General features: G+C 41.0%; 1 protein-coding gene across 2 annotated transcripts in view; it reads right to left on the bottom strand.

Annotated features, from left to right (window-relative positions):
• The window catches only part of gabbr2 (gamma-aminobutyric acid (GABA) B receptor, 2), a 228,969-nt gene that overhangs the window by 10,143 nt on the left and 195,168 nt on the right, over window positions 1-23,658 (bottom strand). For both annotated transcript variants that reach the window (XM_049603071.1, XM_049603070.1), the window contains exons 14-17: window positions 8,489-8,599; window positions 5,318-5,542; window positions 4,899-5,081; window positions 4,018-4,147 (exon numbers count right to left, since the gene is read on the bottom strand). In XM_049603071.1, the coding sequence (XP_049459028.1) occupies window positions 4,018-4,147; window positions 4,899-5,081; window positions 5,318-5,542; window positions 8,489-8,599 (649 nt within the window). The remainder of the gene's footprint in view (window positions 1-4,017; window positions 4,148-4,898; window positions 5,082-5,317; window positions 5,543-8,488; window positions 8,600-23,658) is intronic.

Genomic DNA, 23,658 nt, shown 5'->3' with positions numbered 1-23,658 from the left:
TCCAACACAAAACAGTAATCTGACACTATTTCTTTTTTAAGATACATATGTTTTTTGCTTTTTGCCTTTATTTGATAGCACAGGTGAAGAGTGTCAGGAAAGGGGAAGAGAGAGAGGGGTGACATGCAGCAAAGGGCCCCGCATTGAAATCGACCCGGGGCTGCTGTGGTAAGGACCCAGCCTTGGTACACGGGGTGCATTTTCTACCAGGCGAGCATCTGACACTAATTTATACAGTAGAAGACAGATACAGATTGTTGGTCACATTATTTTTTCCATCTATAAAAAATATCTCTGTAAATGAATATTAATACAAAACAGTGTCTTGCTATATTTGTCTCTGTTCTCTCCTGACAGTCGAACCGAGACAGCGCATACAAAGATTCAGCCTAGAATGGAGCTCAGTGTAAGTTCAATCAGGAATAGCAATTCACAGCTCCGTCTCCTCCAATCAGCTGACTACGGGGTCCCCTCACCTTGTTAGCCAATTAAACTTTGCCATGATCTCCTTCAGCCATTCATGTTGCTACTGCCAAACTTTAAATGTGTCTCTGCTCCTCTCAGCTGTCATTTAAGGTGGAATCGTCACGACATCCTCCACCCCGTTCACCTCCAGTCACCTTATCCAGAACCCAGGCGGAGCTCATCAAGAGCCCACTCCTCTTCACATCCAGGTCCTCAGCTCCCTCTTCATCACATGTCATCACCACCATTACCAGCACTAGTGTCTAGACTCCATAAGGGGGTTCCCTACTCTACCATGTCTTTACTTCCCTCCTGGAAAATATGACCTCATGATGGGGTCTGATCGCCAGAGACTTGTCACGTTCCTCATACTCATGTGCACATATAATTTTTTTTTTTTTTCTTCTCAGAACATGTCTCTCCTGATTAAAATAGATGTGTTTCTACGAGCACATGACATTTTTATTTCACTAAAGAGAGCCTGATATCATCTGCCAGCACTTTGGAGAGATTACTGTCAACAAATGGAAAATGTAAGAATGTGTTTGCTTAAATTATGCGAGCTAATTATTTTCAGATAATATGACCATTTTTCTTATTTCATTTGTGATTTTTTGACGAAGGGAAATATCATTTAAAATCTTTTCCCAGGCTCATTTAAATGCTGATACAGTGCACTGAGCCATGGCAGTTACTTAACATGTCTTCTAAAATCTTTCAAATCACTGAGAAATCACATGGCTGACTAAAAGGATAAATATAAGATGATCAGAAATCTCACAGATGGTAGCTTATTTGCTAATTATCTACTAATCAAAATAATCTTGGCACTGAAATCTTGTTCTCTGTGTTCCATAAAAAGACACCTCTAAGCTGCTCCATCAACCAATTGTGCAACACATTTTTTTTTATTTCCGTCTAAGGATACCTAACAAGGCTAAAATAGGAGTGTGTGTGTGTGTGTGTGTGTGTGTGTTGTACATTTATGTGTGCACACAAAAGATGAGAGGCAGAGAAGGAAGAGAAACAGAAGGAAGCAAAGAACAAACTAAAACACAAAGACGAGGCATTAGACACGTTGCTCTGTGAGTGTACTGACTAACTGCCATCGGTTCATTGCGTAACTATGAACTTTCACAGATGAGGAACTTCTCAAACAATTCCAACACGCTCTGCTCCCAATCCGCAGAACGAGCGCAGCTGTTTTACTCTTTTACCTTCCCAAACTCAGACAGATCCATTAGACACCCCTGAGAGCTGCTTTGTGCTGGCGTGTGCATCAGACGTGCTGAAACTGGCTGCTGTACATCACCATCGCCCCGCGTCTGTTCAAATGGTGCCTAATGCAAAGTGGTGCTGCTGGGGTGGAACGATTCAGTGATTCAATTTGAGGGCCCTGGCTTCATAATGTCTAAGATACAGCTGCATCAATTCAAACAGCCTGTGTCGGGCAGAAGATGGGAGGGTAAATGACACACGCTCTATCTACTGGAAAAGATGGATTACACATGTATCTTTATGTTCTAGCACCTGATTTCCTTGTGTTTCCATATGCTTGTGTCACCTGATAACTGCATCACTCTACTGTTTTCTCAAGCACAATGTTCAACACCCAGCACACAACACCCCAGGTACCCAATCACTAGGTGCAAAAACAAGTATGGACCCACTTTGGGCTCCACAATAAAGGTGGGAGAGTTGATAACAGTGTGACTACAGTATGTGTAAAACTTGCTAAGCAGCAGTGGAGTATGCAGGTACTGTAGCTAATCTCATGACTCATCCTGAGAGACGTCACAGACTTGCTGTCAGACACAGTACTCATGTGTCCCTACTTCACCTGCAGCTGTCAGGAGCTCCAGCAATGGAAAGAAAAGCGTCAAGATATTTTTTTCAACCTGCTGCTCTGAAAGCAGCATCAAAATCCTTTACCAAAGCCACTGAATATGCAGACGCCACATCCACACAGCAAGGAATTATTATTAGAAAATATATGAGGATTAGTTTTCTTTTTCTTTTTTTTTTTTTAAACTAACAACAAACTCTGGATGTTCTGATGGTCATGAAACCTATTTTAATGTGCATTATATTCTCTCTGAAGTGAGCAGCGGTACACATTACTTTATCAATCTGCAAATTGCATCAGGCTGAATCACGCTGAACTGAGGTGAGAAGGGAATTAAATGCATCATACTGTGCTGCTTATTCTTGGTTGGATCCTGGTCTATACAGAGCAGCACTCCAGTCAGTGAGTGAGGAAGAAATGAGACGCCATGTTCAATTTTACATGGGCTGTATGAACAGCAACGCCACTTCATTACAGCAAGTTACGTAGTTGTTACTTCTCAGTCCACCACATAGGAACACTGTTTCTCTAACTATGCACTGCTGATGAAATAAAAACCAATATTCTGTGACTGTGTTGCCTATTTCTTGCCTAAATTTTTTTCAGAAACGTACTTTAGCTTTAGCTTGAGATTATTTGTTGCAAGCCAAGCCACCAGCCAGCCACCTTATGTTTGTTTGCTGTGTCAGAATGGCCAAGCTCACATTATGTCGCCCACCAGCAGGAGTGTTTATGGTGTGTTTGTTTTGTACTCGGAGGTCTGAAATTCCCAGTTCCCAGTTGGAAGTTTGAACTCAAACGCACCCTGAGATCGGAAACTCGGAGCAACAGCATCAACCCCGACTTACGAATTCAAGATGGCTGCCGGTCACATACATAGTGAGTAAACACTCTTGTTTTACAGTAGGGCAGCCATACCCATAGTACTGTTCAATTTTTATCCGTGGGCATGTTGCTACGCTGTCTGTATGTGCGAAATACCACAGAGTGTTGTTATCAACATATATTGCTAACAGTGGCTACGGCTACGTTTTATTTCCGACTCGTCCACCTTTGTCAACTAGAATGCAAAAACTGTTGTCAACTCGGAGGTGACGTCATTCCCACTTCCGACTTCTGACCTCCGAGTACAAAACCAACGCATCCTTATTGGCCTGGTGAGGTGCAGTGCATTCTGGTACTTGTAGGTTTTCTGCCACTTGAGCAAGTACGAATCCAAAAGGCCTTTTCCTCTGTTTACTCTGGTCACGAAGCACCAATTTTAAAAGCATTTGCATCTCTCTACTGCACAGACAGCCCAGTTTTATGAAAAGATTATCTTCCCAGCAGTGAAATGCTTATTTAAATGTGAGAATTTGATCCTTTTCTTTGTCAGACATGATAATAAACTGAATAGCTTTGGATTTTTGAACTGTTGGTTGGATAAAACATACTATACTATCAGCTTGGGCTCTGGGAATTTACACAGAGCATGTTTTACTATTTTGTTATATTTTAATGACAAAATGATTAATCATGAGAGTGACTGGCAGATTAATTGAAATTAAATACTGAAAATAATCGTTGAAGCCCTAGTATGCAGGTAATTTTCTGTATGAGATGAAATATTTTCTAGTTGACCTCCAAAGTACCAAATGCCTCAAATGGGTGGGGTCACACAGACAGACTACCAGCACTGTAATAAATAAATACAGCCAGTTTCTCACCTTTGCCGTCCGTGAAGTTGCGTATGCTGAGGATGTTGTTGGCATCCGGGTAATGGTTCTGTTTGATGTAGGGAGTTTTCTCTGGCGTGTCCTGCAGCTGCATGGTCACTTCCTCCAGCTCCTTGTCCAGCTTTTCAAACAGAAAAACAGATAAATGTTTACTTTTTGAAACGTGGGTAAAGTATTCAATGATAAAGTTGAGTAAGTACTTTATAGACCCAAAACTAAACTGTTTTCATAAATCATTCATAGATCGCCTCGCCCAAGTAGGGAACATGGTTATCCGTCTGATCTATGAACAACAAACTGCTGCGACTACGAAAACACTGCCGTCTGCCAAATATACAATAACTTTACTTGTCTCCCAAGAGTGTCTGAGAAGCTCCTCATTTGCCACAGTCTTGAACAAAAGCAATGACAACTGCAGTAATTTACCTCTGACAGATCGGATAGAAAGCCAAGGTGATTGCAAGGGGATTTTTTTTTCTAAATTTCACTCAATGTCAATATAAGTGAACATTTTTACCAAATGAATCAGAGTACTGTGTGGCCCGCTCAGTGACAACACAGTCTCTTGAAGTGATCAGAGTTGCTTTTAACAACTCATGATCATTTTATTAGGAATTAATGAAATGACATTTGAAAATTAAATGGCTACAAGAGCACTAGTTTTTTAGCTTTTCAATTTCAGTGGAGTTAAATGATTTGCTTTCAAATCAAAAAATGATTCTCTTCTCTTGTAGAACTTCTGCTCAATTACTGTGTCTTCAATTACGATTAAAAGCCGTTCCTTATCCCGCTACTGCATTAAAAATCCTGCCCCCCACTGCGCTGCCATCCTGTCTTGTAAAATGACGATCAATTGCAAAAAAAGCTCAGACCTCTGTTATCCTCATGCGGAGGCGGTGGTTATCAGTCTGAAGCCCGTCCAGTCGTGAAGTGTTAGCCTGGTTGACACTGGTGACTGAGGTGGAGGTCTTGGAGTCTTCCTTCTTTTGGTTCTGGGTGAACTTTAACCTCCGGTTCTGGGTGGCAGCATCTGGGTTGGTTCTCATGGTGATAAACTGTTAGAGGGGTTATGAGTATTAGTCACAGCTGCACTCTGGGATAAAATTACACAGGCAAGAAAAAAAAAGCTACACATAACTGTTTACGCTGCGTTTTCAGCTTCCAGGACTTAGTGAAGTGTGGTGTGTGAATGTGGTGTTAATTAAGCACTCTAGTTTCTGGCAACGCAGAGTTATCCACCTGTGCTCACACACACACACTCTCCTCATTCACACACACGACGAGAACTGACCTTGGGAACGAACACCAAACAGAGCGTGATGGTGCTGCAAAAGATGATCACCAGCGCCACAATGCAGAACTGGACGTTAGGTTGGTCCCTCGTTAGAAAAGAGACAGCAGCACCGATGATGCACATAATGCCCACGTTGTAAACACTCATCCCGATGTATTTGCTGTCATTGAGAGCAGGGATGCTCACGTTCCTGGTCTCCCATGCCAGGAAACAGCCAAACAACTGTCAGGGGGAAAAGACAGAAAATTGTGTGAGAAAAGACACACAAAAAACTGAAGGCAGTATTTAATTTCGGTCACAGAAAGTCTGAACTCATTCCTCTGGGGAAACGTGCACATAGTAAGTCAACAGTACTGGTCATCCTCACTATTTGAAACTATGCAGTCATCTTTAATTTGCTAGTGTAAACATCAGATTTTTTCAGAATAAAGCTGGACTTATTTCTATATTCTTCATGTATTTTTTTGTTGTACAGTGCCTTTTATTGCTCTTCTTGGATGGAGTGCAGAAACATTTCATCTTATTTGACTTTGCTTTAAGAAACACTTAAGAATCAAACAAAAATCGACTCCATTACGTGATCCTTAAAGAGGAGAAACATAATCTAAAGACATCTCTCTGAAGCAGCCTTAGGTTGCGTGCTTGTAAAATGTTTATTTAGAGTGAGCTGTTTGTTTGCTGGAACATTAGCAGCAGCAGCCCGCACAGCCTGCTGAATAATTCACTGTGTGCCTGCCTGCTTATCCTAAAGTCTAAATGAGAGTTAGTGGAATGACAAGCAGCAGATTTACAGGAGCAGTCATCAAGGATTAGTGGATCTCAGGTGTGTGAGCGTGCGTATGCAAACGTGAAGTGACTGTGATGTGTGCGTGTATGCATTCATATGTGTGTGTGTGTGTGTGTGTGTGTGTGTGTGTGATGACCGAAACCTTAATGCTTCTTTTTGCTGTGCTGTCCCTCTCTATGCCTCATACAGATGTGAGCTCCTGTCTTCACTTCATACAAACTTTCCTACCTCTCCACATCTTTGTTACCGTCTTATTATTTCACATCCCCTTCTACATGTCATGCTACTATTTTCTCACTCCTTCCATCCCTCTGTCTTTGACATTTTTTTGGTGGTAGTTTTTACTCAGCATCCTCTGTATTCTCTCGGATGATTTATTGCTCTGTCTTACTCCTCCTTCGCCTCACCATAGTTGTAGTGAGGTTTGCATAATTCACAGTTGCTCCTGCTTCACAGAGGTTTTTAAAACACACTGTGTGGAGGGGGAATTCAACATTTCTGATCAGTTATAGCCCACAATGATGCTTAAAAGACTGCCTTTTAAAGCTGACCTGTTATGCCCATTTTAAGGTGCATACTTGTATCTGAGGTTCCTACTAGAACATACTTATATACTTTAATGGTCAAAAACATTTTCCTCATGCTGCTCATACTGGAGCACCTGTTCACCCTGTGTCTTGGACGACCTGTTTTAGCGCCTGTTTCTTTAAATCCTCCTACTGAAAAAGCCCAGTCTGCTCTGATTGGTCAGTGTCAGTGTTTCTGGGTGTTTTCAGCATCTCTGCACTGTCACTGCAGCCACGGGAATGGTTGTAATGGAGTATAGCGGCACTTTTTACAACCCGACATGTTCCAGCAGGAATATGATCCGAAAACAGAGAGAAATTTAAAAGCACTGGCAAACAGGATTATGTTTCCCTGATGTTAGCATGTAGCTACATGCAGCAGTGTACTTGCAGCCTGGGAATGGCTGTGTATAGCTGCACTATCTCCTGTTACAAATCACAAATTATCACTACTAAACACAACCAGACACATTCCAGCAGGAATATCATCCAAAATCAGGGAGAAATTAAAAATATCCATGACCAAGATTACATGTTTCCATGACGTTAGCATGTAGCTACATGTAGCGGTGTGGGCTACGTACTGCAAACACTTGCAGTAGCGTGCCTGGAGCAGATGACCATATAAAGAAACCTTTCATGATATGACTTCTTGTAGCCACAGTAGAAAAAACGCTGCTTCTCAGTATGAAGCTGGAGCCAATGCTGGTTAGCTTAGCTTAGCATAAAGACTGGAGGCAGGGGGAAGCAGCTGGCTGGCTACCACTTCCTCTTGTTTAATATGTACAAAAAAAGTGGATAAACAAGTGGTTTTACAGAGATTTGTGCCGGAATATCTCACGACCAATATCCTCCTCCTCTTTTATGCATGTGTGTTGTCTGTCCTCTTTCAGGTGTGGTCGTGAAGTCAGATGGCCCATGTTCATCTTTTTCTGGTGGCACCTGGAAAACGCTTAACTTCTTCCCTGATCCACATTATTTGTATGTTTACAATCTGTCTACTTAATATGGTCATCCTGATTTGCCATATTGTAATCTTAATATTGTTATTTTTATCTACTCTGCACACATAACATCTATTGCACGTCTATTCATCCTGGAAGAAGAATTAGTCCTCCGTTGTTCCCTCTGAGGTTTGTACCTGTTTTCTGGAGATTTTCCTCATATGGACAGAGGGTTCAAATAAAGAAGTTGCACACACTGTAAAGCCCTTCGAGGCAAATTTGCAATATCTGATTTCGGGCTATAAAAATAAAACTGAATTGACATGAAAGTGGTATCCATCTTCTCTTCTAACACCTCGCAAGAAAGTGAATAAAAAAGTTTTTTTGCCAGTTGAAATCCAAACACACACCTCTTAAGATATTTATATGATGGGCTGGTTTAGCTGGCACCATAAATCATATTTGATTGGATAATTTAATGTAACCAAACTTGAGTTCAAATTGAGTCATCAAAACTATTTTTTTGTGGAGGGAAAAGGGAAAGACAGAGGTATGAAAATACTCAAATATAATTTTTTGACCCATTTTTAGTGTGTAATTACAAATAAATGAATCATTTACACAGGGACAAAGGATAACAACTTGAAAAAAGTGTTTTTCATCTCACTGTGTCTTTAAAGTAGACACTCAAGGTTTAATATTGACACACATCTCAGAAATACAGTTATATAAAAAGGCATCAAGCCTCATTAATGCACATTTATAAAGCTGTTAAGAGTCATCAGATACATTTGTACAGTACATTCATAGTGTAAGTGTGCGTTTATGTGTGACTGGGAGTCCAAATTAAATTTATGTTCTCTCCTCTTACCATTAGCAGTCCCTTGTAGGCATAAACGATGCCCAGCCAAATGGTCATGTGGGTGTTCTCACAGTGCTCCAAGAAGGGACGGATGGCTATGTCTCGGCCTTGGGGGTCCGCCTGTTGACAACATAAAACACAAGGGCAGGAAAGGAATTGAGTACCCTCCATAAAGTACTTTAATTGTTTTGGACAAACAAATGAGAAGGGTGAACAAGTAATGTGAAGCAAGTACCAAGTGTACAGTAACAGCGAAACAGGCAACATTTCCTTAAGGAGCAATAAAACCAACAGAGGAAACCAGTAAACCAGCTGAAAAAGAAAAAAATCCTCTTCCACAGTAGTTTTCTCTATGTAGGTGCTCTAATTTCACACTCAGGGACAAAAGGTACCCAGACTGTCTGCTGCTACTCAGAATGAAGGGTGTCAGTGATCAAACATCCAGGTGTGTAATCAAACCGTCTCCCATCATGGCCACTGGGCTTCTCCAAAGTCGGCTGAAGTTAAATTAATCCGTGCTTAGGACGCTAATGGGCACGACTAATGAAGCTTATTCATTAATGTGATTTACACCTCCTCCTTTCATTCTTGTTTCTCACTCAGTCTCCGTCACGCTATCTCTCCATCCTGCCCCCGTCTCACTATTTCTTTAGCTTTCTTTTTCATTTCCACTTGTCTTTCACAGCCGCAGCTGACACATGTGACTTACGGGGCAAATTAGCACCTCAGGTGGATATTAATACGCTAAAACACGTCACCTCTCCTTTCTTTTTTTCACTCTCTCTGTTAGGCACTGCTTTAAAAAGCCTTTAATAAGAGCATTAGTTTGCCCTGCATGGATTCATCTGAGGCCACACCAATATATCAACGCAGAGACACCTGGGGCACGCCTGGGCACGATGCCATCCTGCTCTCTAGGTGTGTGTGTCTGTGTGTGTGAGTGTGTGTCTTCAGGCTTATTTACAGTAAGACATGTCTAATGGCTCAGCAGATGGTGCTTGTGTGTATGTGTGTGTAGGCATCCATATTATAGTGTTTGATTTGCAGAAATTCAGTTTGTCAGCAAAGCCCTTTAAGGCAGAAAGCAAGATAAGGAGAAATAAGGAAAGGGAATGTACTGAAATGTTGGCGTTGTCTCGGTCCTCACACATGCCACACTGAGTGTGCACTTTGTTTAATATGTCTCATATGAATACTCTCATCATTAATAAAAACACACCTACACATACACATCCCTCTAGGGGCTGCGAAATACCTCTTCCACTAGTCATTTTGACCCCCACATTCTCCATTCAGCTCCCATTAATGGAAATTGCAGCTATTCGTGCTTTCCTCTTTGACCTTGATGGATTTAAATTAGTAGCTCTCTATAGAATGATCACTTAAAATGGGAAATTGGTGCTTACAAAGCTGCACTGATTCACCTGACAGAGATGAACAGGAACAGGCCTGTACCATATCATTTCTGGATATCCTTTAAGTGTTGTATTATAGTACAGTTTTCTAGCTTTAACTCCCATGTCTCCGCCTTGGAAATACAACGTTCACACAGTGTTCCTCATCCTGCTTGCAATTGCTGTCTTTCACTTTTAACATTCAATCCCGCCAAGGATTACGTATGCAGTTACACATCACACACACACACAAAAAAGACACTGCGACAACGTAGCAGGCGGAACCCCCCTACAACTCAGATGTAGAGTCAACTTTTCCAACATCTGCCGAAGATCCTCACAACCTCTGATGTCTCAAAACAGAATCACATTAAAGAGCGAGGATTGCTTCGGTGGCAGCGAGTTCACACACTTTGTCAAAAGCACTCTTGTAACCCCTTCCGAGAGTTCCCGTGGCAACCGCGTGGCTCGTGTCACTCATATCTGTGAATATTCTGGGACTCAAGTGTTGGATTCTTGTTAAGCTGAAGGACTAGTGGAGCAGAGTTTCTGCCTTAAAAGCCATCAAGGAGGTGGAAACACAGGAAAGTAGGGCAGGAGATGACGCACAGGCAGGCAAGGAACCACAATTAGTTGACACAGTACAGAAAAGAGATCCTGAGACTCAAGCATGGCATTTCCAGCGTACAGCCACAGGTAACTTCTTCATGAAAAAATGATTTTTCAGCCTATTTTCAAATTTAGCAATGTGTTGGGACTGTGCTAGAGAAAATCATGAGTTATGCATAAGATGCCCTGGTTTGCCAAGTCTCTGGGCAGTAGCCAGTGGCACGAATCATCTCTGGTCACAGGAAGTGATACGGTTTCATATTTTATGTAAACAGTGATGACAATCATTCTGCAAGATGCTGGCTGCTTTGGACTGTAGTTGCTTTGGTGGAGCATGGAATATAAAGCTGGAATATAAAGATGGACCTCACCCACTCTGCCTTCCAAACATATATTAAAGAACAGACTTGAGGCCTTTTCACAAGCAACAAAATCATACTACAGACACTAAATATCACATCAGACATTATGAAAAGCAGTACATACTCCCAATTTCAGTGTCTGACCCAGGTACACTGAGGCCTACTTAGAAACCAAACTCGTGTTGCACAAACAAAGAGAAGTTCACTGCACCTTATTGAGAGAACTTTTATATAGTTTGCCCCAAAATCTAACTCACTGTGGGCTTTTCTAGTGACTGTGAAGGCATAATTTCCTTACTCAAACCATTAAGTGACTGCTTGTGTCCTTGCTTGAAGCAACTGTGTTTGTTAAGTTTCTCCACTCATTTATTCAGATGTTACCTTTAAAGGCTCTCTAAATCTTCCTAAGCTTGAAAGGTTTTTGTCACATACAACAAACATCTCCTCATGATCCACTAGCTACATATCCTCTGAATATGCTGTAAAAAAGTCCAGTCTCTATAGGCAGCCCAGGCTCCGCAAATGGCAACAAAAACATTTTGGTCCAGGCTGCACCAACCAGCCAGTGTGAGACCAGCGAAAGCAAGCACACACACAAATGCGGTGCCCATGTCTCATGGTCTTGCGCAAGCGCACACACATGAGCGCAGTGTACACAGAGGCAGTTGGAGCTACAGGCTACTTTGACATTTTTCCAAACAACTTTTAGCTAACTGAGCTAGCTTAGTTGTGTTTGATAACATTGTTGAATGTAAACAGAAGTGACACTCAACGGTGCTTAGCGTGCCTTTAATTTGTCACAGTTGTGTATATTGGTGCTGCCTCCCTAACTCAGTGCAAAGATCTGAAGAAACAGGACAGAGTCAGATATCAGCTTGTTTTTAAAGAGACAAGCACTTTTCATTCTGACATTGTGACTTCAATTATTACACAACTCAACTCAAATTTATTTATAAAGAACATTTAAAAAACAACTCACGTTGACCAAAGTGCTGTACAAAAGGAAGAAAATGCTAAAAAAAAATGCATACATAAGAGGCAACATAACTGTCAGGTACACAGCTCACACATTTAGAGACAAGACACACAGGATAGTGTGGGAAAGGGTGGGGATACAAAGTAGTTATATTTGTAACTACAAAGGTTACAAGCAGTAACTGAATCTTATGCCAACCATACACTAGAAGACTTTTCAAAGACTAAAATCTGACATCTTCTCACATCTAAAGACAATGTGAGATTTCTCAAGGACTGGGGATCTTACAGGCTCTCTATTTGTAAGACTACACATAGATATATTTTGAGATTATTTTCCATCCTGCTCCTGTTGGAAAATATTACGCTACCTCACTTTAAGAAATACGATATATTGACAATTCCCTACGTGTCCACAAAAAGAAATAAATCTAGAAACACCCGATAACAGGCAACATATGTCGACAGGATTATTGTTTGGCATCAACATTATCTAAGAAGATAAACTGTATTTGCATACAATTTAACATTTTGGGATTAGCTTTGCTATTTCAGCAGGAGGAGACTGTAGGAATGAGAGGTTTTTAAAAGTTAAGATTTCTCACTAAAATAAGCTCTGGTTGTTGGATCAGAAAAACACGGACCCTTGTTGACTCCACAACTCCACCATTTTCTCCTACGATATCACAGTCCAAGAGAACCCAGACTTGTTCACATTCTTGCATGTTCTCTGCATTTCCTCCATGTTTACTGTCTACCTGGTTTGCTTCTTCTTGTTTGGAGCAGGAGGGAGGGCAGCTAATGGTTGTTGACAATGTTACCATCATTCAAGTTCACTATTTGCGTGAGCCAAGACTTTAAGCGTACGATAATTTAAACATACTGGATTTTGTCGGAACGTCAAGAAGAGAGAAAGACTGACTTAAGACAGGACAGACTGAGTTCTATGACAACCTTAAAACAAATGATCGGGAACATGGGAACACACACCAGCTGAAGCAAAACTCTTGATAGCTTGAAAAGTAATTTGGCATAAGTGCAGTTACAGGAAAAACATCTTATCATCAACCATCCAGAATGATTTATTGCAGGCTCTGAGTGTAAATGCACCACTTTACCATATGACATGTTAATTGTATGTTTACATTTGCATCCAAGAAATCTGCATATGGGGTCAGAACACTTCAGCTCTTTTCTACTGAACGGCTTCACTGCATCATCTGCATCTTCATCATTTATGTATATTTATGTTTTTGGCTGAGCAATCTGTTATTCAAACAACAATGCTCGGAGAAGTCACACTTGTTGTGAATGATTTTGTTCATTCAATATGAGAGACACATTCTGCATCAGTGCTCCTTGCATAGTCGCAGCTCCGAGCAAACTTGTGTCACTAACAACAAAATGATAAGACAAAATGAGATATAATGCTTATTAGGCTCGGGTCTCTATCGCAGCAGAGCAGACAGGAGCTCTCGCTTTTTGGAGGGAAGCTGTCTGGGGAGTTGCCAGGCAACAGGGCTGTAGGCGGCAGGCGGCCCCAGAGCGGTGGTGATGGCGGTAAAAGTGGCGGTTCACTGTCATTTTTCACAGCATTAGCCCTCTAACTGGATCACTCTGGGAGGGCAGAGAACTGGCAGATTGTCTATGGAGAGATGGAGCTAGATGAAGCGATGAAAGGAGTGATGGAGGGAAGAGGGGAAAAGAAATGGAGGGTGGGATGGAGAGAAGACAGGAGCAAGAAGTATGGATGGAAAGATGGAAGTTGAAATGAATGGAATAATAAAAGGGATAGCAGGATAGATGGAGGGAAGGTACAAATGATGGCATGGAGAGGTATAAGAGGAATAGATGCTGTCAATCCTGTTTCCTCTAAGAGATAAGTGACGGAGAGGAGGAATTCTTAAAGGAAGAGATAACTGGAGAGCAGAACGAATACATCAGGAAGAGCGATGCAAAGGTGGAGGTAAAGATTAGGGACAAACTGACGGTAAATTCCAGCTGTCTGTTGTTCTATCAATACTGGTGACGGTGAGGAAGTTAATAAACTCTGGCGTACTGATTACACCGGACATTTAACGAGAAAAGATATTAATCAATGACGCTCCGTATCTGTAGATGAAACAAAGTTACTGTTAACGCAAATCTAACATGTCCTACTGCTGCAGCTTCACATTAAAAGCATGACATGCAAAACATGACTTGATTTATATCATAAAGTAGTCCATGAAATTAAAACTGCCACTATCGATCATCAAAAATGCATTTACAAAACATGACGGCGGTTCTTTTTGGCATTTATTCACGGCTTATCAGTCTGAAATATTGGACGCAGCAATGGAACATGAAGGAGCAGCTACAGTGAGCTGTTATAGCTGCAGGCAACAGGCTGCACACTTCCAACTTCTTAGCGATGTATCCAAGTCCTTTACCCATATTTATGTTATCAGGTTTCCTTTAAGCATTGGGTTTCAATCTGATATATTGCCAAAAAGGCGCTTTTACTTTCCGCTCTGACACCAAATCCTCCGCTATCGTCTTGTCAACTCTCTTTACTCTTATCACATGAAATTTGACTCTTGCCACTCTGTGCTGTGACTCTGCTGCTGCTGCTGCTGCTGTACAGAAACTACAAAACAACGGTAGGGTGGTAGATATAACTGGCGTAGGCCCAAATACCATGTAACACCATGTAAAACGGCTAACGCCTACTATTGCAACAATCCTAATAGGAGCAGACAAAAGTTAGATTTTTTCATTGTTTTTCTTGTTTCAGCCCATTTCCTACACTTTCATATATTAAAAACATCTCCCAGCTTGCTATGTGAACACTGAAAGGCTGTGACATCTGAAACGTGAAGGCTGGCTCCTGAACAATCAAACCTAAATCGACACGATCCTATTGACAATGTCCATGTTTGACTATTTTGCTTTCCAGGTTGGATTCTTTGATGCTGGAACAGACACTTCGGAATGGGATGTGGTTCAGCAATTGACTTCCAAGTCTCTAGTTACCATGCAACAATGATGTACTTTTGTGCAAAAATAAAACTGGTGATTTTCATGCTGTAGTGAATTAATTAGAAACCACAAACTGCCAGGGGGAAGGAAAATACATGCAAAAACCGACAATGCACGATGTGTTTTGGAAAATTACCGCTACAAGACTTGTGGTAAACTCACTAAACCCTCATTGAAAGCTGTTATTCTCCTTCCATGTGCTATCTCAAAGCAAAAATGACAAAACAACAAAGACAGTGGAACAGGGCATCCTACATCCCTGTGTTTTCCTCCTGGCTCCACAATCACAGCTACTGGGGCTTGTTTCTGGATATGGATCTCACCCTGATTATATAAAGGCCTGTGGCCTGGTGGAGAGCAGGGAGAGGTAGACCAACAAGTGAGAGAGGAAATGGAGAGCTCACTCACTGTCACCTGCAGCAACTTCACACAGAGGTGTGTGTGTGTGCGGGCATACATTCCCGTGGGAAGGTTGGCACATTCTGTGAGCGCACATACGTACTGTAATATGGCTGGGATTGTTTATGTGGCAGTGTGAAAAAAAGTGTGTGTGTGTATAGATGAGCTATCAGGCAAACACTGACAGAGACACTCCATCACTCCTCATACTGGCAATTACAACAGAGGAGATCCCACCATGGTGGAAAAATGAGAGATGAGGACAAAAGATGGGGATTTTGGGCGGAGCTTTGGACTTTGTGGCAGCAATTTATGTTACTGTAGTATTTTGAAAAAGCAGAGACGATGACTGTGATGAAAAATGATGAAGGAAAAGCCACTGAGAATAGTAGCGAAAATGGAAATGACTGAAAAAACAAAGAGTCTACAATACATTTTTGTCCTTAAGGAAGATCGTAAAAGTTTTATCATAAAAACACTGCATGAAACTACTGTGCTGTGATTACTCCAGGGATTAAATAATTTACATTTATGTATACTCAGGCTATTTGAAATGTCTCTCACAACAGTAAGCAATGTTGTATATTAAATAATAATAACAAATTTAGATTTTCTGGTCAGAGTCAGGGTGAGAAACATACTGAGACAGCGCTGTCTGATAGAGATGTGACACAAACACATAATCCTGTGTTGCACCAACTGTTTTCATACGTGCAGATATAGAGAGTTTTTGCATTAGTTGTATGTCGGTCTCGGCCTGTCACTGCTCTCTGAGAGTAATGACTGTTATTAGGGCTGTAAAAGATTATCCTTGTGACAAATATGTCATGGAAAATCACTTGTGTTGCAAGTGCTTTGAGAGGAGACCCAAGAAGTACCATGCACAGTGTACCACAGTTAATCAAATGTAATTTCTGGTTTATAGTCTCAAGGACTGGGGGAAGCTGGAGATGCAACTGCAGGTTTTTGGATGGAGGTATTTAAAGAATGAATGAGGGGCTGTAGAAAAGCCGGGATGAGAGATTTGAAGAGTGGCAGGGGGAGAAAAACACGTCAAGAGCAGAGAGGGCAAAGAGATGGGAAGATGAAAGGCATCTTGGTGCCACAGTAATTTGTAGGAAATCATTTGAAAGGCGGTGAGCAGAGTTTTCACAAGCCCTCTATGAAATTCTGAACAGCAGTAATAGCCTTTAGACAAGCACATAGGAAAAGTGCATAGTGAGTGATTAGCTCAGCTGGTTGGACAGGGAGGTTCACGCCAATAATGACAAACATACGGAGTTCATATCCATTTAGGGAGATTTTTTTTCTTGTAGGCCTCACATGACGTAACAACTACTGTACATGTCCAACCAGATGGCAACTTTAGCTTCATTTCAAAATTAAAGACAGCTCCGAGTGCCTCATCCTAACCAAAGCTCTTTTACTTTTCCTCCTAAATTATGCATACAGTTGCGCCTGGAACTATAATTGTTATATCATCACATTCAGGAGTGTGCACCCAATTTCCCCCTCAAACTCATATTATTCCCATTTGTCCTATTTTGCCTGCAGCCAATAAGTAGTCTTTGTCCCTGTGCAGTCTGGTTGGACACTGCTGTTGTACTGGCTGCTAGCAACAAAGCTGTTGCCAAAATGTTGCTTTTTACTTTTCAAACACAGAAAGTTAATGCCAAAAATAGACTGCTAAACAGCAAATGGACAAAGATAGTGCAAGCAGAAGGCACGGAGCGTGTTTGCTGTGTGCCAAAGAACTTCAGGACTTTGGTCCAACTTGGGGAAAAACTTTAGATTTTTTTTAAGGAGAAAACATTTGACTGTGAATCCTCCTATTTAGCCTTTATAAATACATTTGATAAATTATAATCTATAATGCCCTAGTGAGCAGATATATTTGTTTGTGAATGTATTTGTCAGCAACTATAACTCCTCCTGTGGGGACCCATAAGTTGAGACTGCTCTATAATGAATGACAAGAGTATAAAACACTGTTGTAATAATACAAAACATGTCTTTATAGGGGAAGTTCTAATCATTGAAAAATACTGTACATTCATGAACTCTTAAAAATGTCCTTATATGTGCATACGACTATATTACAGAACAGTTATAACTTGTTAAATGTGTATATCCTGCTTATAAATACTAAATAGGGGACTTAACCTCTTCTACTCAGCCTCTCCCTACCATAGACCCAGTTCTGTCCTTTTTAGGGGGGACAGAGGGTCTTTAGGGGGAGATAGCAGGTCAACAGTATATGCCACATAGAAGTGGTATGCATCATGTGAAAGCAGGGAACCTGAAGGCTAATTGAGATGCAGCTCAGCATTCTGTGTCAATATTTGCTAGTCATAAATCTGTCATAAACAATACGTTTTGGTTAGGCGCCTATTCAGACTTGTTTAGAGTATACAGATGCTTGGAACATTACGATGGAAGTAGTCAATGACCGCTCCCATGTGCAGTGTCTCACAAGCTGCCGCAGCAATTTTTGGGTTGACACCATTTGTTGCACAGATTTGGTCTTAAATTTAAGTTTTTTTTTATTTTTTTACCACTCAAGAATTGATAATAATGGTCAAAAATCTCTCCAAAATACCACATTGAGACAACAAGACCTTGAGGAAAATGTTTGCTGTCATTTAGTATGAAAAACGTGTGACATTTGGAGATTTATGCAATGATATTTTTGTTTGGAGATTTCATTAAATCCACAAGGATCTTAGCTTTGCAGTCATATCAAATTTATGCAATTCCAAGACTGTTTAGGGACCCCAATAGCCAGAAATATTCAAATACAACAGACAAAAACAAAAATAACACCTTTGTACTTGAGAAAAGCTACATGGTTTTTGCCCAAAATGTCATGGGATTGGCATAAAGTGAGCATGTCTGCAAAGTGGAGACCCATTTTCAATTAGATATCCTGAGGTAAGAGATCACAGGATCAAATGAAAATGCCCATGCCAATTTTCCCTCACCAAAAGCTTGCCTAACTGTGGAGCATTATTTATACCCCTTCCTGACAGGCTAGCATGAAATGTTTGTTTCCAGTGGATCCTTGGGGCTTCTAGTTTCATATGATACCAGTATTTTCTAGTTTTAAAGTGGTGCAGTCTGTGAAAGACAGTAATGCTGTCTGAGGATGCCGGCGTCCTTGCAGAGTGGGAGGTTACAGTTAAGTGTTACCAAGAAAGGGTTTAAAGAGCGCTGCTCTGAATATGGTGGGCAGGGTTGAGTATAGGCAGACCATAGACTCTCGTTATAGCAATCAGAAACTTAATTTATACCTGTCGAGCAACATGTCGGCTGAATTTTCTTTCACAAAATAACAGCAGCTTGACATGGCAGGTAAACACAATGAATCACACACGCTGAATGACTTGAGCACGGTCAAAGAACAAGAGAGCAGGCATGAACAGACTTTTTGCTGATTGTGATTAAGCAAACTGCGTCACTCTCGTTCACTGTGTAATATCACCCGCATCTCACCTGCTGGAATAAGTAGAGTTTAATGATGTTGATGTTTAAAAACCAGCTCTGCCTCTAAATTTGATAACCACGGCCTCCCCCACTGAGGTGACGGGATTATTAAAGGACCTTTTTTCTCTGTTCCCAATGCTGGCGTGTGTGTGTGTGTGTATAATAAGCACCTGATTCCATCACTTAATGAGGCTCACAACTTCATGAATAAATGACGAACATCAGATGACGAACATCAGATGATGCACAGCAGTCACTTGTCAGGGTCTGAGGAGTTGCTTAATTTGAATTATTAAAAAGAACTTTCCAAGGAGGCTTACTCTGTTTATCTGAACAATTTCCGGCTTTCAATACTGATATAACTAAACGACCAAAGTATGCCCCTCAAAATCATTTCGGATGTGTCCGGTTTTATATCCAACATTATGAAGTATGGGTTTGTTTTGTTAAATGGCCCATCTGCAGCTATTTGGAATTGTTATTAAGTATTGCTGGCTCCAATTATCCACTATTTAGCGATGCTGTGATAACAAAGGAGAAATACTTATACTCGCACTTAATCACTGTCAAGGGGAAATCATGTATCTCAACATTTGGTGATTTTTAATTGTTCAGATAAATTTGAGGATTAAGTGTTCCTGTATGGGTTATGAAAAATGCATCAACACAAAATTAAGAATTGGGCTGTTTTTCTTAGCTCATAAAAACTTGACAATTTAGAGATGCATGGTTTTTAAATGATAGTAAATCTTGAGACTATCAGGCCTTCATCTGGGGAATAAACAAAGAAATGTTAATGTAATACTGAGGCTAAGATGTTGCCTTGTGATTTTCCCTTTTGGACTTTTTTATACTATGCAGGATCTTCCTAAAAACAATGTATAGACTGATACAAACGTAATCCCTCCCAATTATTACTTACTGTATGACCAACTACAAGTGTGTGACCCTGTCCTCTCCCTGTATCTTATTAGGGCCCCTATTGTTTTGCTGCATGTTTTTCTTTTTCTTCCAAGGAAATCCTACTTCCCATGCGCGAAAAATCAGCAAACTTTGCACAAAGGTCCAGTCCCATGCCAGACTGCCTCAGCTGCATAAACAGGCCAATAGTCCTGATGGTGGCGCTACAGCAAACCTCTAAAGTTCAAAATTTTGAAAATTCACAACAAATCAACCATACGTGCTACAGATTTGCAACTTTCACCAAACTGTAGCCCCAATACTGAAGAAACTTTTGTACATTTAAACCTATTGCAAATTATGAAGTCCATCACTCTGTTTTTTTTCAAAAACTGTAAAACTTCTTAAACCTATCTCCTCCCACAATTTTTGCTCAACTGACGCCAAACTTGCTACAGAGCATCTTCAGACTGTCCTACACCAACGACCCACACAGATTTTTTATTTGTCGAAAATTGAGCTTACAGTGCATCAAAATGTTTGACTGTAAACGGTATTGTAAACATATACTTGCAAATTCTTGCTAAATACATTTTCAATGTTAATTAAAAAAATGACAAAATTTTGGAGTCATGGTAGATGATGTGTGGCAAATTTCAGAATTTTATCTCAAAAACAGAATTTTTTTTACAGCATTTTTAATTTCGCTCTCATGCGAACAATTGGAGTCAGTGCAAAAACGGCATTTTTAAACATCAGTTTTTCACTTATGGAGCAAATCAGTCATTGTGAAAAACAAATTATCAACATCTCCATGCTGTCTAGATGCAATTTGTGTATTTTAAGATTTTTGTCTTAATAACTGAATTTTTGACAGCTGTTTGAAATCTGCCTTTAAACACTAACAGCTGCTGTCTTGCACACAGGTGACTGGCTTCGTCAATTTGTGAAGCTACATATGACATTTCTGTTTGCCAATTAGCTCAGTGAGATAGAGGATGGTTCTTGGTGTTGAAGATTGAGAGTTCAAGCCTCAGCTCGTGCAACATTTCTACATGAAAAATCAACCCAAACTTTTCATAAAGGTCTTGTCGCATGCCAGATGTCCTCAACTGGAAACACAAGACAATAGTCCTGATGGTGGCGCTACAGCAAGCCTCTAAATTTCAAAACTTTGAAAATTCATAACAAATCAACCATGTGTGCTACAGCTTTGGAACTTTCATTTTGAAATTTGCTTTTCCATGGCATGGATGGCTACTGTCTGGCACCCTGATGCTTAGTCAATTTGTGAAGCCACACATGAAGTGTCACTTGCTGGTTAGCTCAGTGAGATAGAAGATTCAGTCTCAAGAGTTGTGAGTTCAAGCCTCAGCTAAGGCAGAATGGACATTGTCTCTTTTCCCTGTTTATTTGGCTTAGCTATCAGTCAATATGCAGAGTCTACTTACTTTTACATTTTAAAAATGTTTTCATCTTTGTCACCATGGATGATGTTTAGCTTTAAGCTAGATCAGGCCAGTTTGTTCATAATTGCTAGCAGTTAATGTTATTCTTACTTTCTTGTTCTTGAGTTTTTTCTTTCCTTTGTATATTATGAGTCTGATCACTTCAGCCACTCATCCACAATTTGAAGGGCATGCCATAATTATATGATGTAACTTCTATGTTGTGATATGCTTTGTTTTAGTGTGTGTGTTGCTCAGAATTGCCTAATTTTGCCTAAAATTGCCCGGCCCCGACCACTGCTGCGCAGCAGCTATAATTCTTATTTTGCTGTGTTCAGGATGGTCCTGGGCACAGTGTGCAGGTGAAGTCGGTGCTTTAGAAAATGGTAGCAACCAAGTGCCAGACCACAAGCAGCAGGCATGCGAGAGGAAGATATGAAATTTGCAGCACAGCGCCAAAGAAAAACAGTGGCGACAATTCCTGCATAGCATACCTTTATAAGCATTAACTTTAATAAGCACAGTGCAAAGAGTTTAACTCATCTACTACACGCTCTGAAGGTCTGTGTTTATTCGTGATCCTAAATCTTCACTGTAGTTCAATGAGCTGTAGACAGGAAGTACAAGGGAAGAAGAAGCCAGTGAGGGAAGGTTGGAAGAAGTGAGGGAGGGGGCTGTGAAAGAAGGAGCTGAGGGAGAGAGCGAGGGAGGGTAAGGGTGGTGTGCCCCCGGCCGAGGCTGACCTACATGCAAAGGGGCCATGGTGGCAGGGCAGCAAGACGCCGCTGGCACTCCAAGCCATGTGGATCTCTGCCATCCCACTTCACAGTGTGCGTGAACACCATCTAACTGTACGTGTGTGTGTGTGTGTGTGTGTGTGTGTGTGTGTGTGTGTGCGTGTGTGAGAGAGAGTGCTTGTGTATGTTTTACTGTAGTGTCCCAGTCACACCGGATGGGTGACCAGGATATTCCACCCCAGTGCATCTTCACAGATATTATTCTGGCTCACTTAAGAGAGAGAGAGAACGAGGTAGAAAGAGAAAAAAAAACAATAGAGAAAAGACAAAAAAACCCCAAATATTCAAGGAATTAAACATAATCACGCTGTTCGCTATGCCACTTCCACACATACACACACTCGTCCAAATCTTTCAATCTTTAATCTTCATTAAACTACAGAATTCACATCTCACCACAGTTTCCATCCCTCTTAAGAGTCTCCTCCCCCTCCTTTCCTCTTCCCCACTAATGATGATAAAATGATCTCTTTACTTGAATGTGTCTGTCTGCATTTAAATATTTCTGCTCTCTTGCTTGCTTGTGCATCCACCCCCTTTTCTTCCTCTTCTCATACAAGCCTGTAATCCCATTTGAGGAATAATCCGTCTGATAGAACCATGGCCCAACGACCTTCTAACCACCACTGGGCCATATTGGCAGTGGCATGATGAAATTGTGAAAGGATCTTTTTTCTCTGTTACTCCCCACTCTGCGAGGATCTGGCACAGTCATGTTTTGACAAAAGACTGATTCCATGTTGTTCTGATAACTGGCTAACCTAGCAGTGCCCAAAGACTGGAAACAAACTGGAGCTTGATGCAGGGAAAATTGACAGCTGGCTAAGAGTCAGTTCTCTCATTTTATCCATTGATGACTGTCTGTGTAAAGTAATGGCCAGAAAAATGTTTGCATTGTATATTTGTAGCATATATGTTGAAACTTTTCATTTCTCAACAACACTGTGGTGAAGGTGTGGAAACATTTAGACACCAAAAACATTTGGTTATGGTTAGCTTAAGGTCATGTTTTAGGTTAAAACACCCATGTTTGGTGGCACAGAAGCCGCTGGAATACTAGGGAGGGGTTAGTGAACACAACCAGGTTCGGTAGCTCAAATGCCACTGGGAAATGCCGCCATGTGTCAGTGAAAAAAACCCAGGTTCCATGGCTCAGTTGTAGCTGTGAAATGCCACGATGTGTTGGTGAGAAACACGTCGTGTTGGTCCCACAAAAGACGCTGGGAAACGCTGCTAGGAAATGCCGCTGGGAAATGCTACAATATGCTGCTAAATACACCCTGATTTGGTTAAAAAAAAAACAAACAAACAAAAAAAAAACACCTTGGTTTGGTTCTGCAGACGCCGCTGGAAATGCCGCGAGGGGTTGTCAAAAAAAAAAAAAAACCCAACCAGCTGTTTGTTAGTCTCAAACAGTGGTGTGCAGCAAGGCAGCTGTCTCACCTAGATGTCCACCTCCTGATGACAAGAGGAATCAGCTCATATACTATGTCACTTTTCATGGTGTGCAGACACATATAATGTGAACATTTTTTTTCTGGCAACTAGGCCAGTCTTTGACTACGACATTCACAGGAGCCATCCTCGAGACTGCACAGCATGCTTTATTCTGAAGCGTTCACTTGGTCTGGATGTGTCAGCATATGTACCAAGTCTCACATTTTACCTGAGAGTCACATTTTAGTGCCTATGCTGGCATGGGATGGCTGTGAAATGAAAAATCTCATGAATCGTCACACTATCAAAGAAAACAGAGGAGTGTTTCAAGTGTAATCCCAGTTCAGGGATAAA

This window comes from Epinephelus fuscoguttatus, linkage group LG17 (genome assembly GCF_011397635.1).
Source record: "Epinephelus fuscoguttatus linkage group LG17, E.fuscoguttatus.final_Chr_v1".
Taxonomy (NCBI): Eukaryota; Metazoa; Chordata; class Actinopteri; order Perciformes; family Serranidae; genus Epinephelus; species Epinephelus fuscoguttatus.
This window is presented reverse-complemented; position numbering and strand designations above follow the sequence as displayed.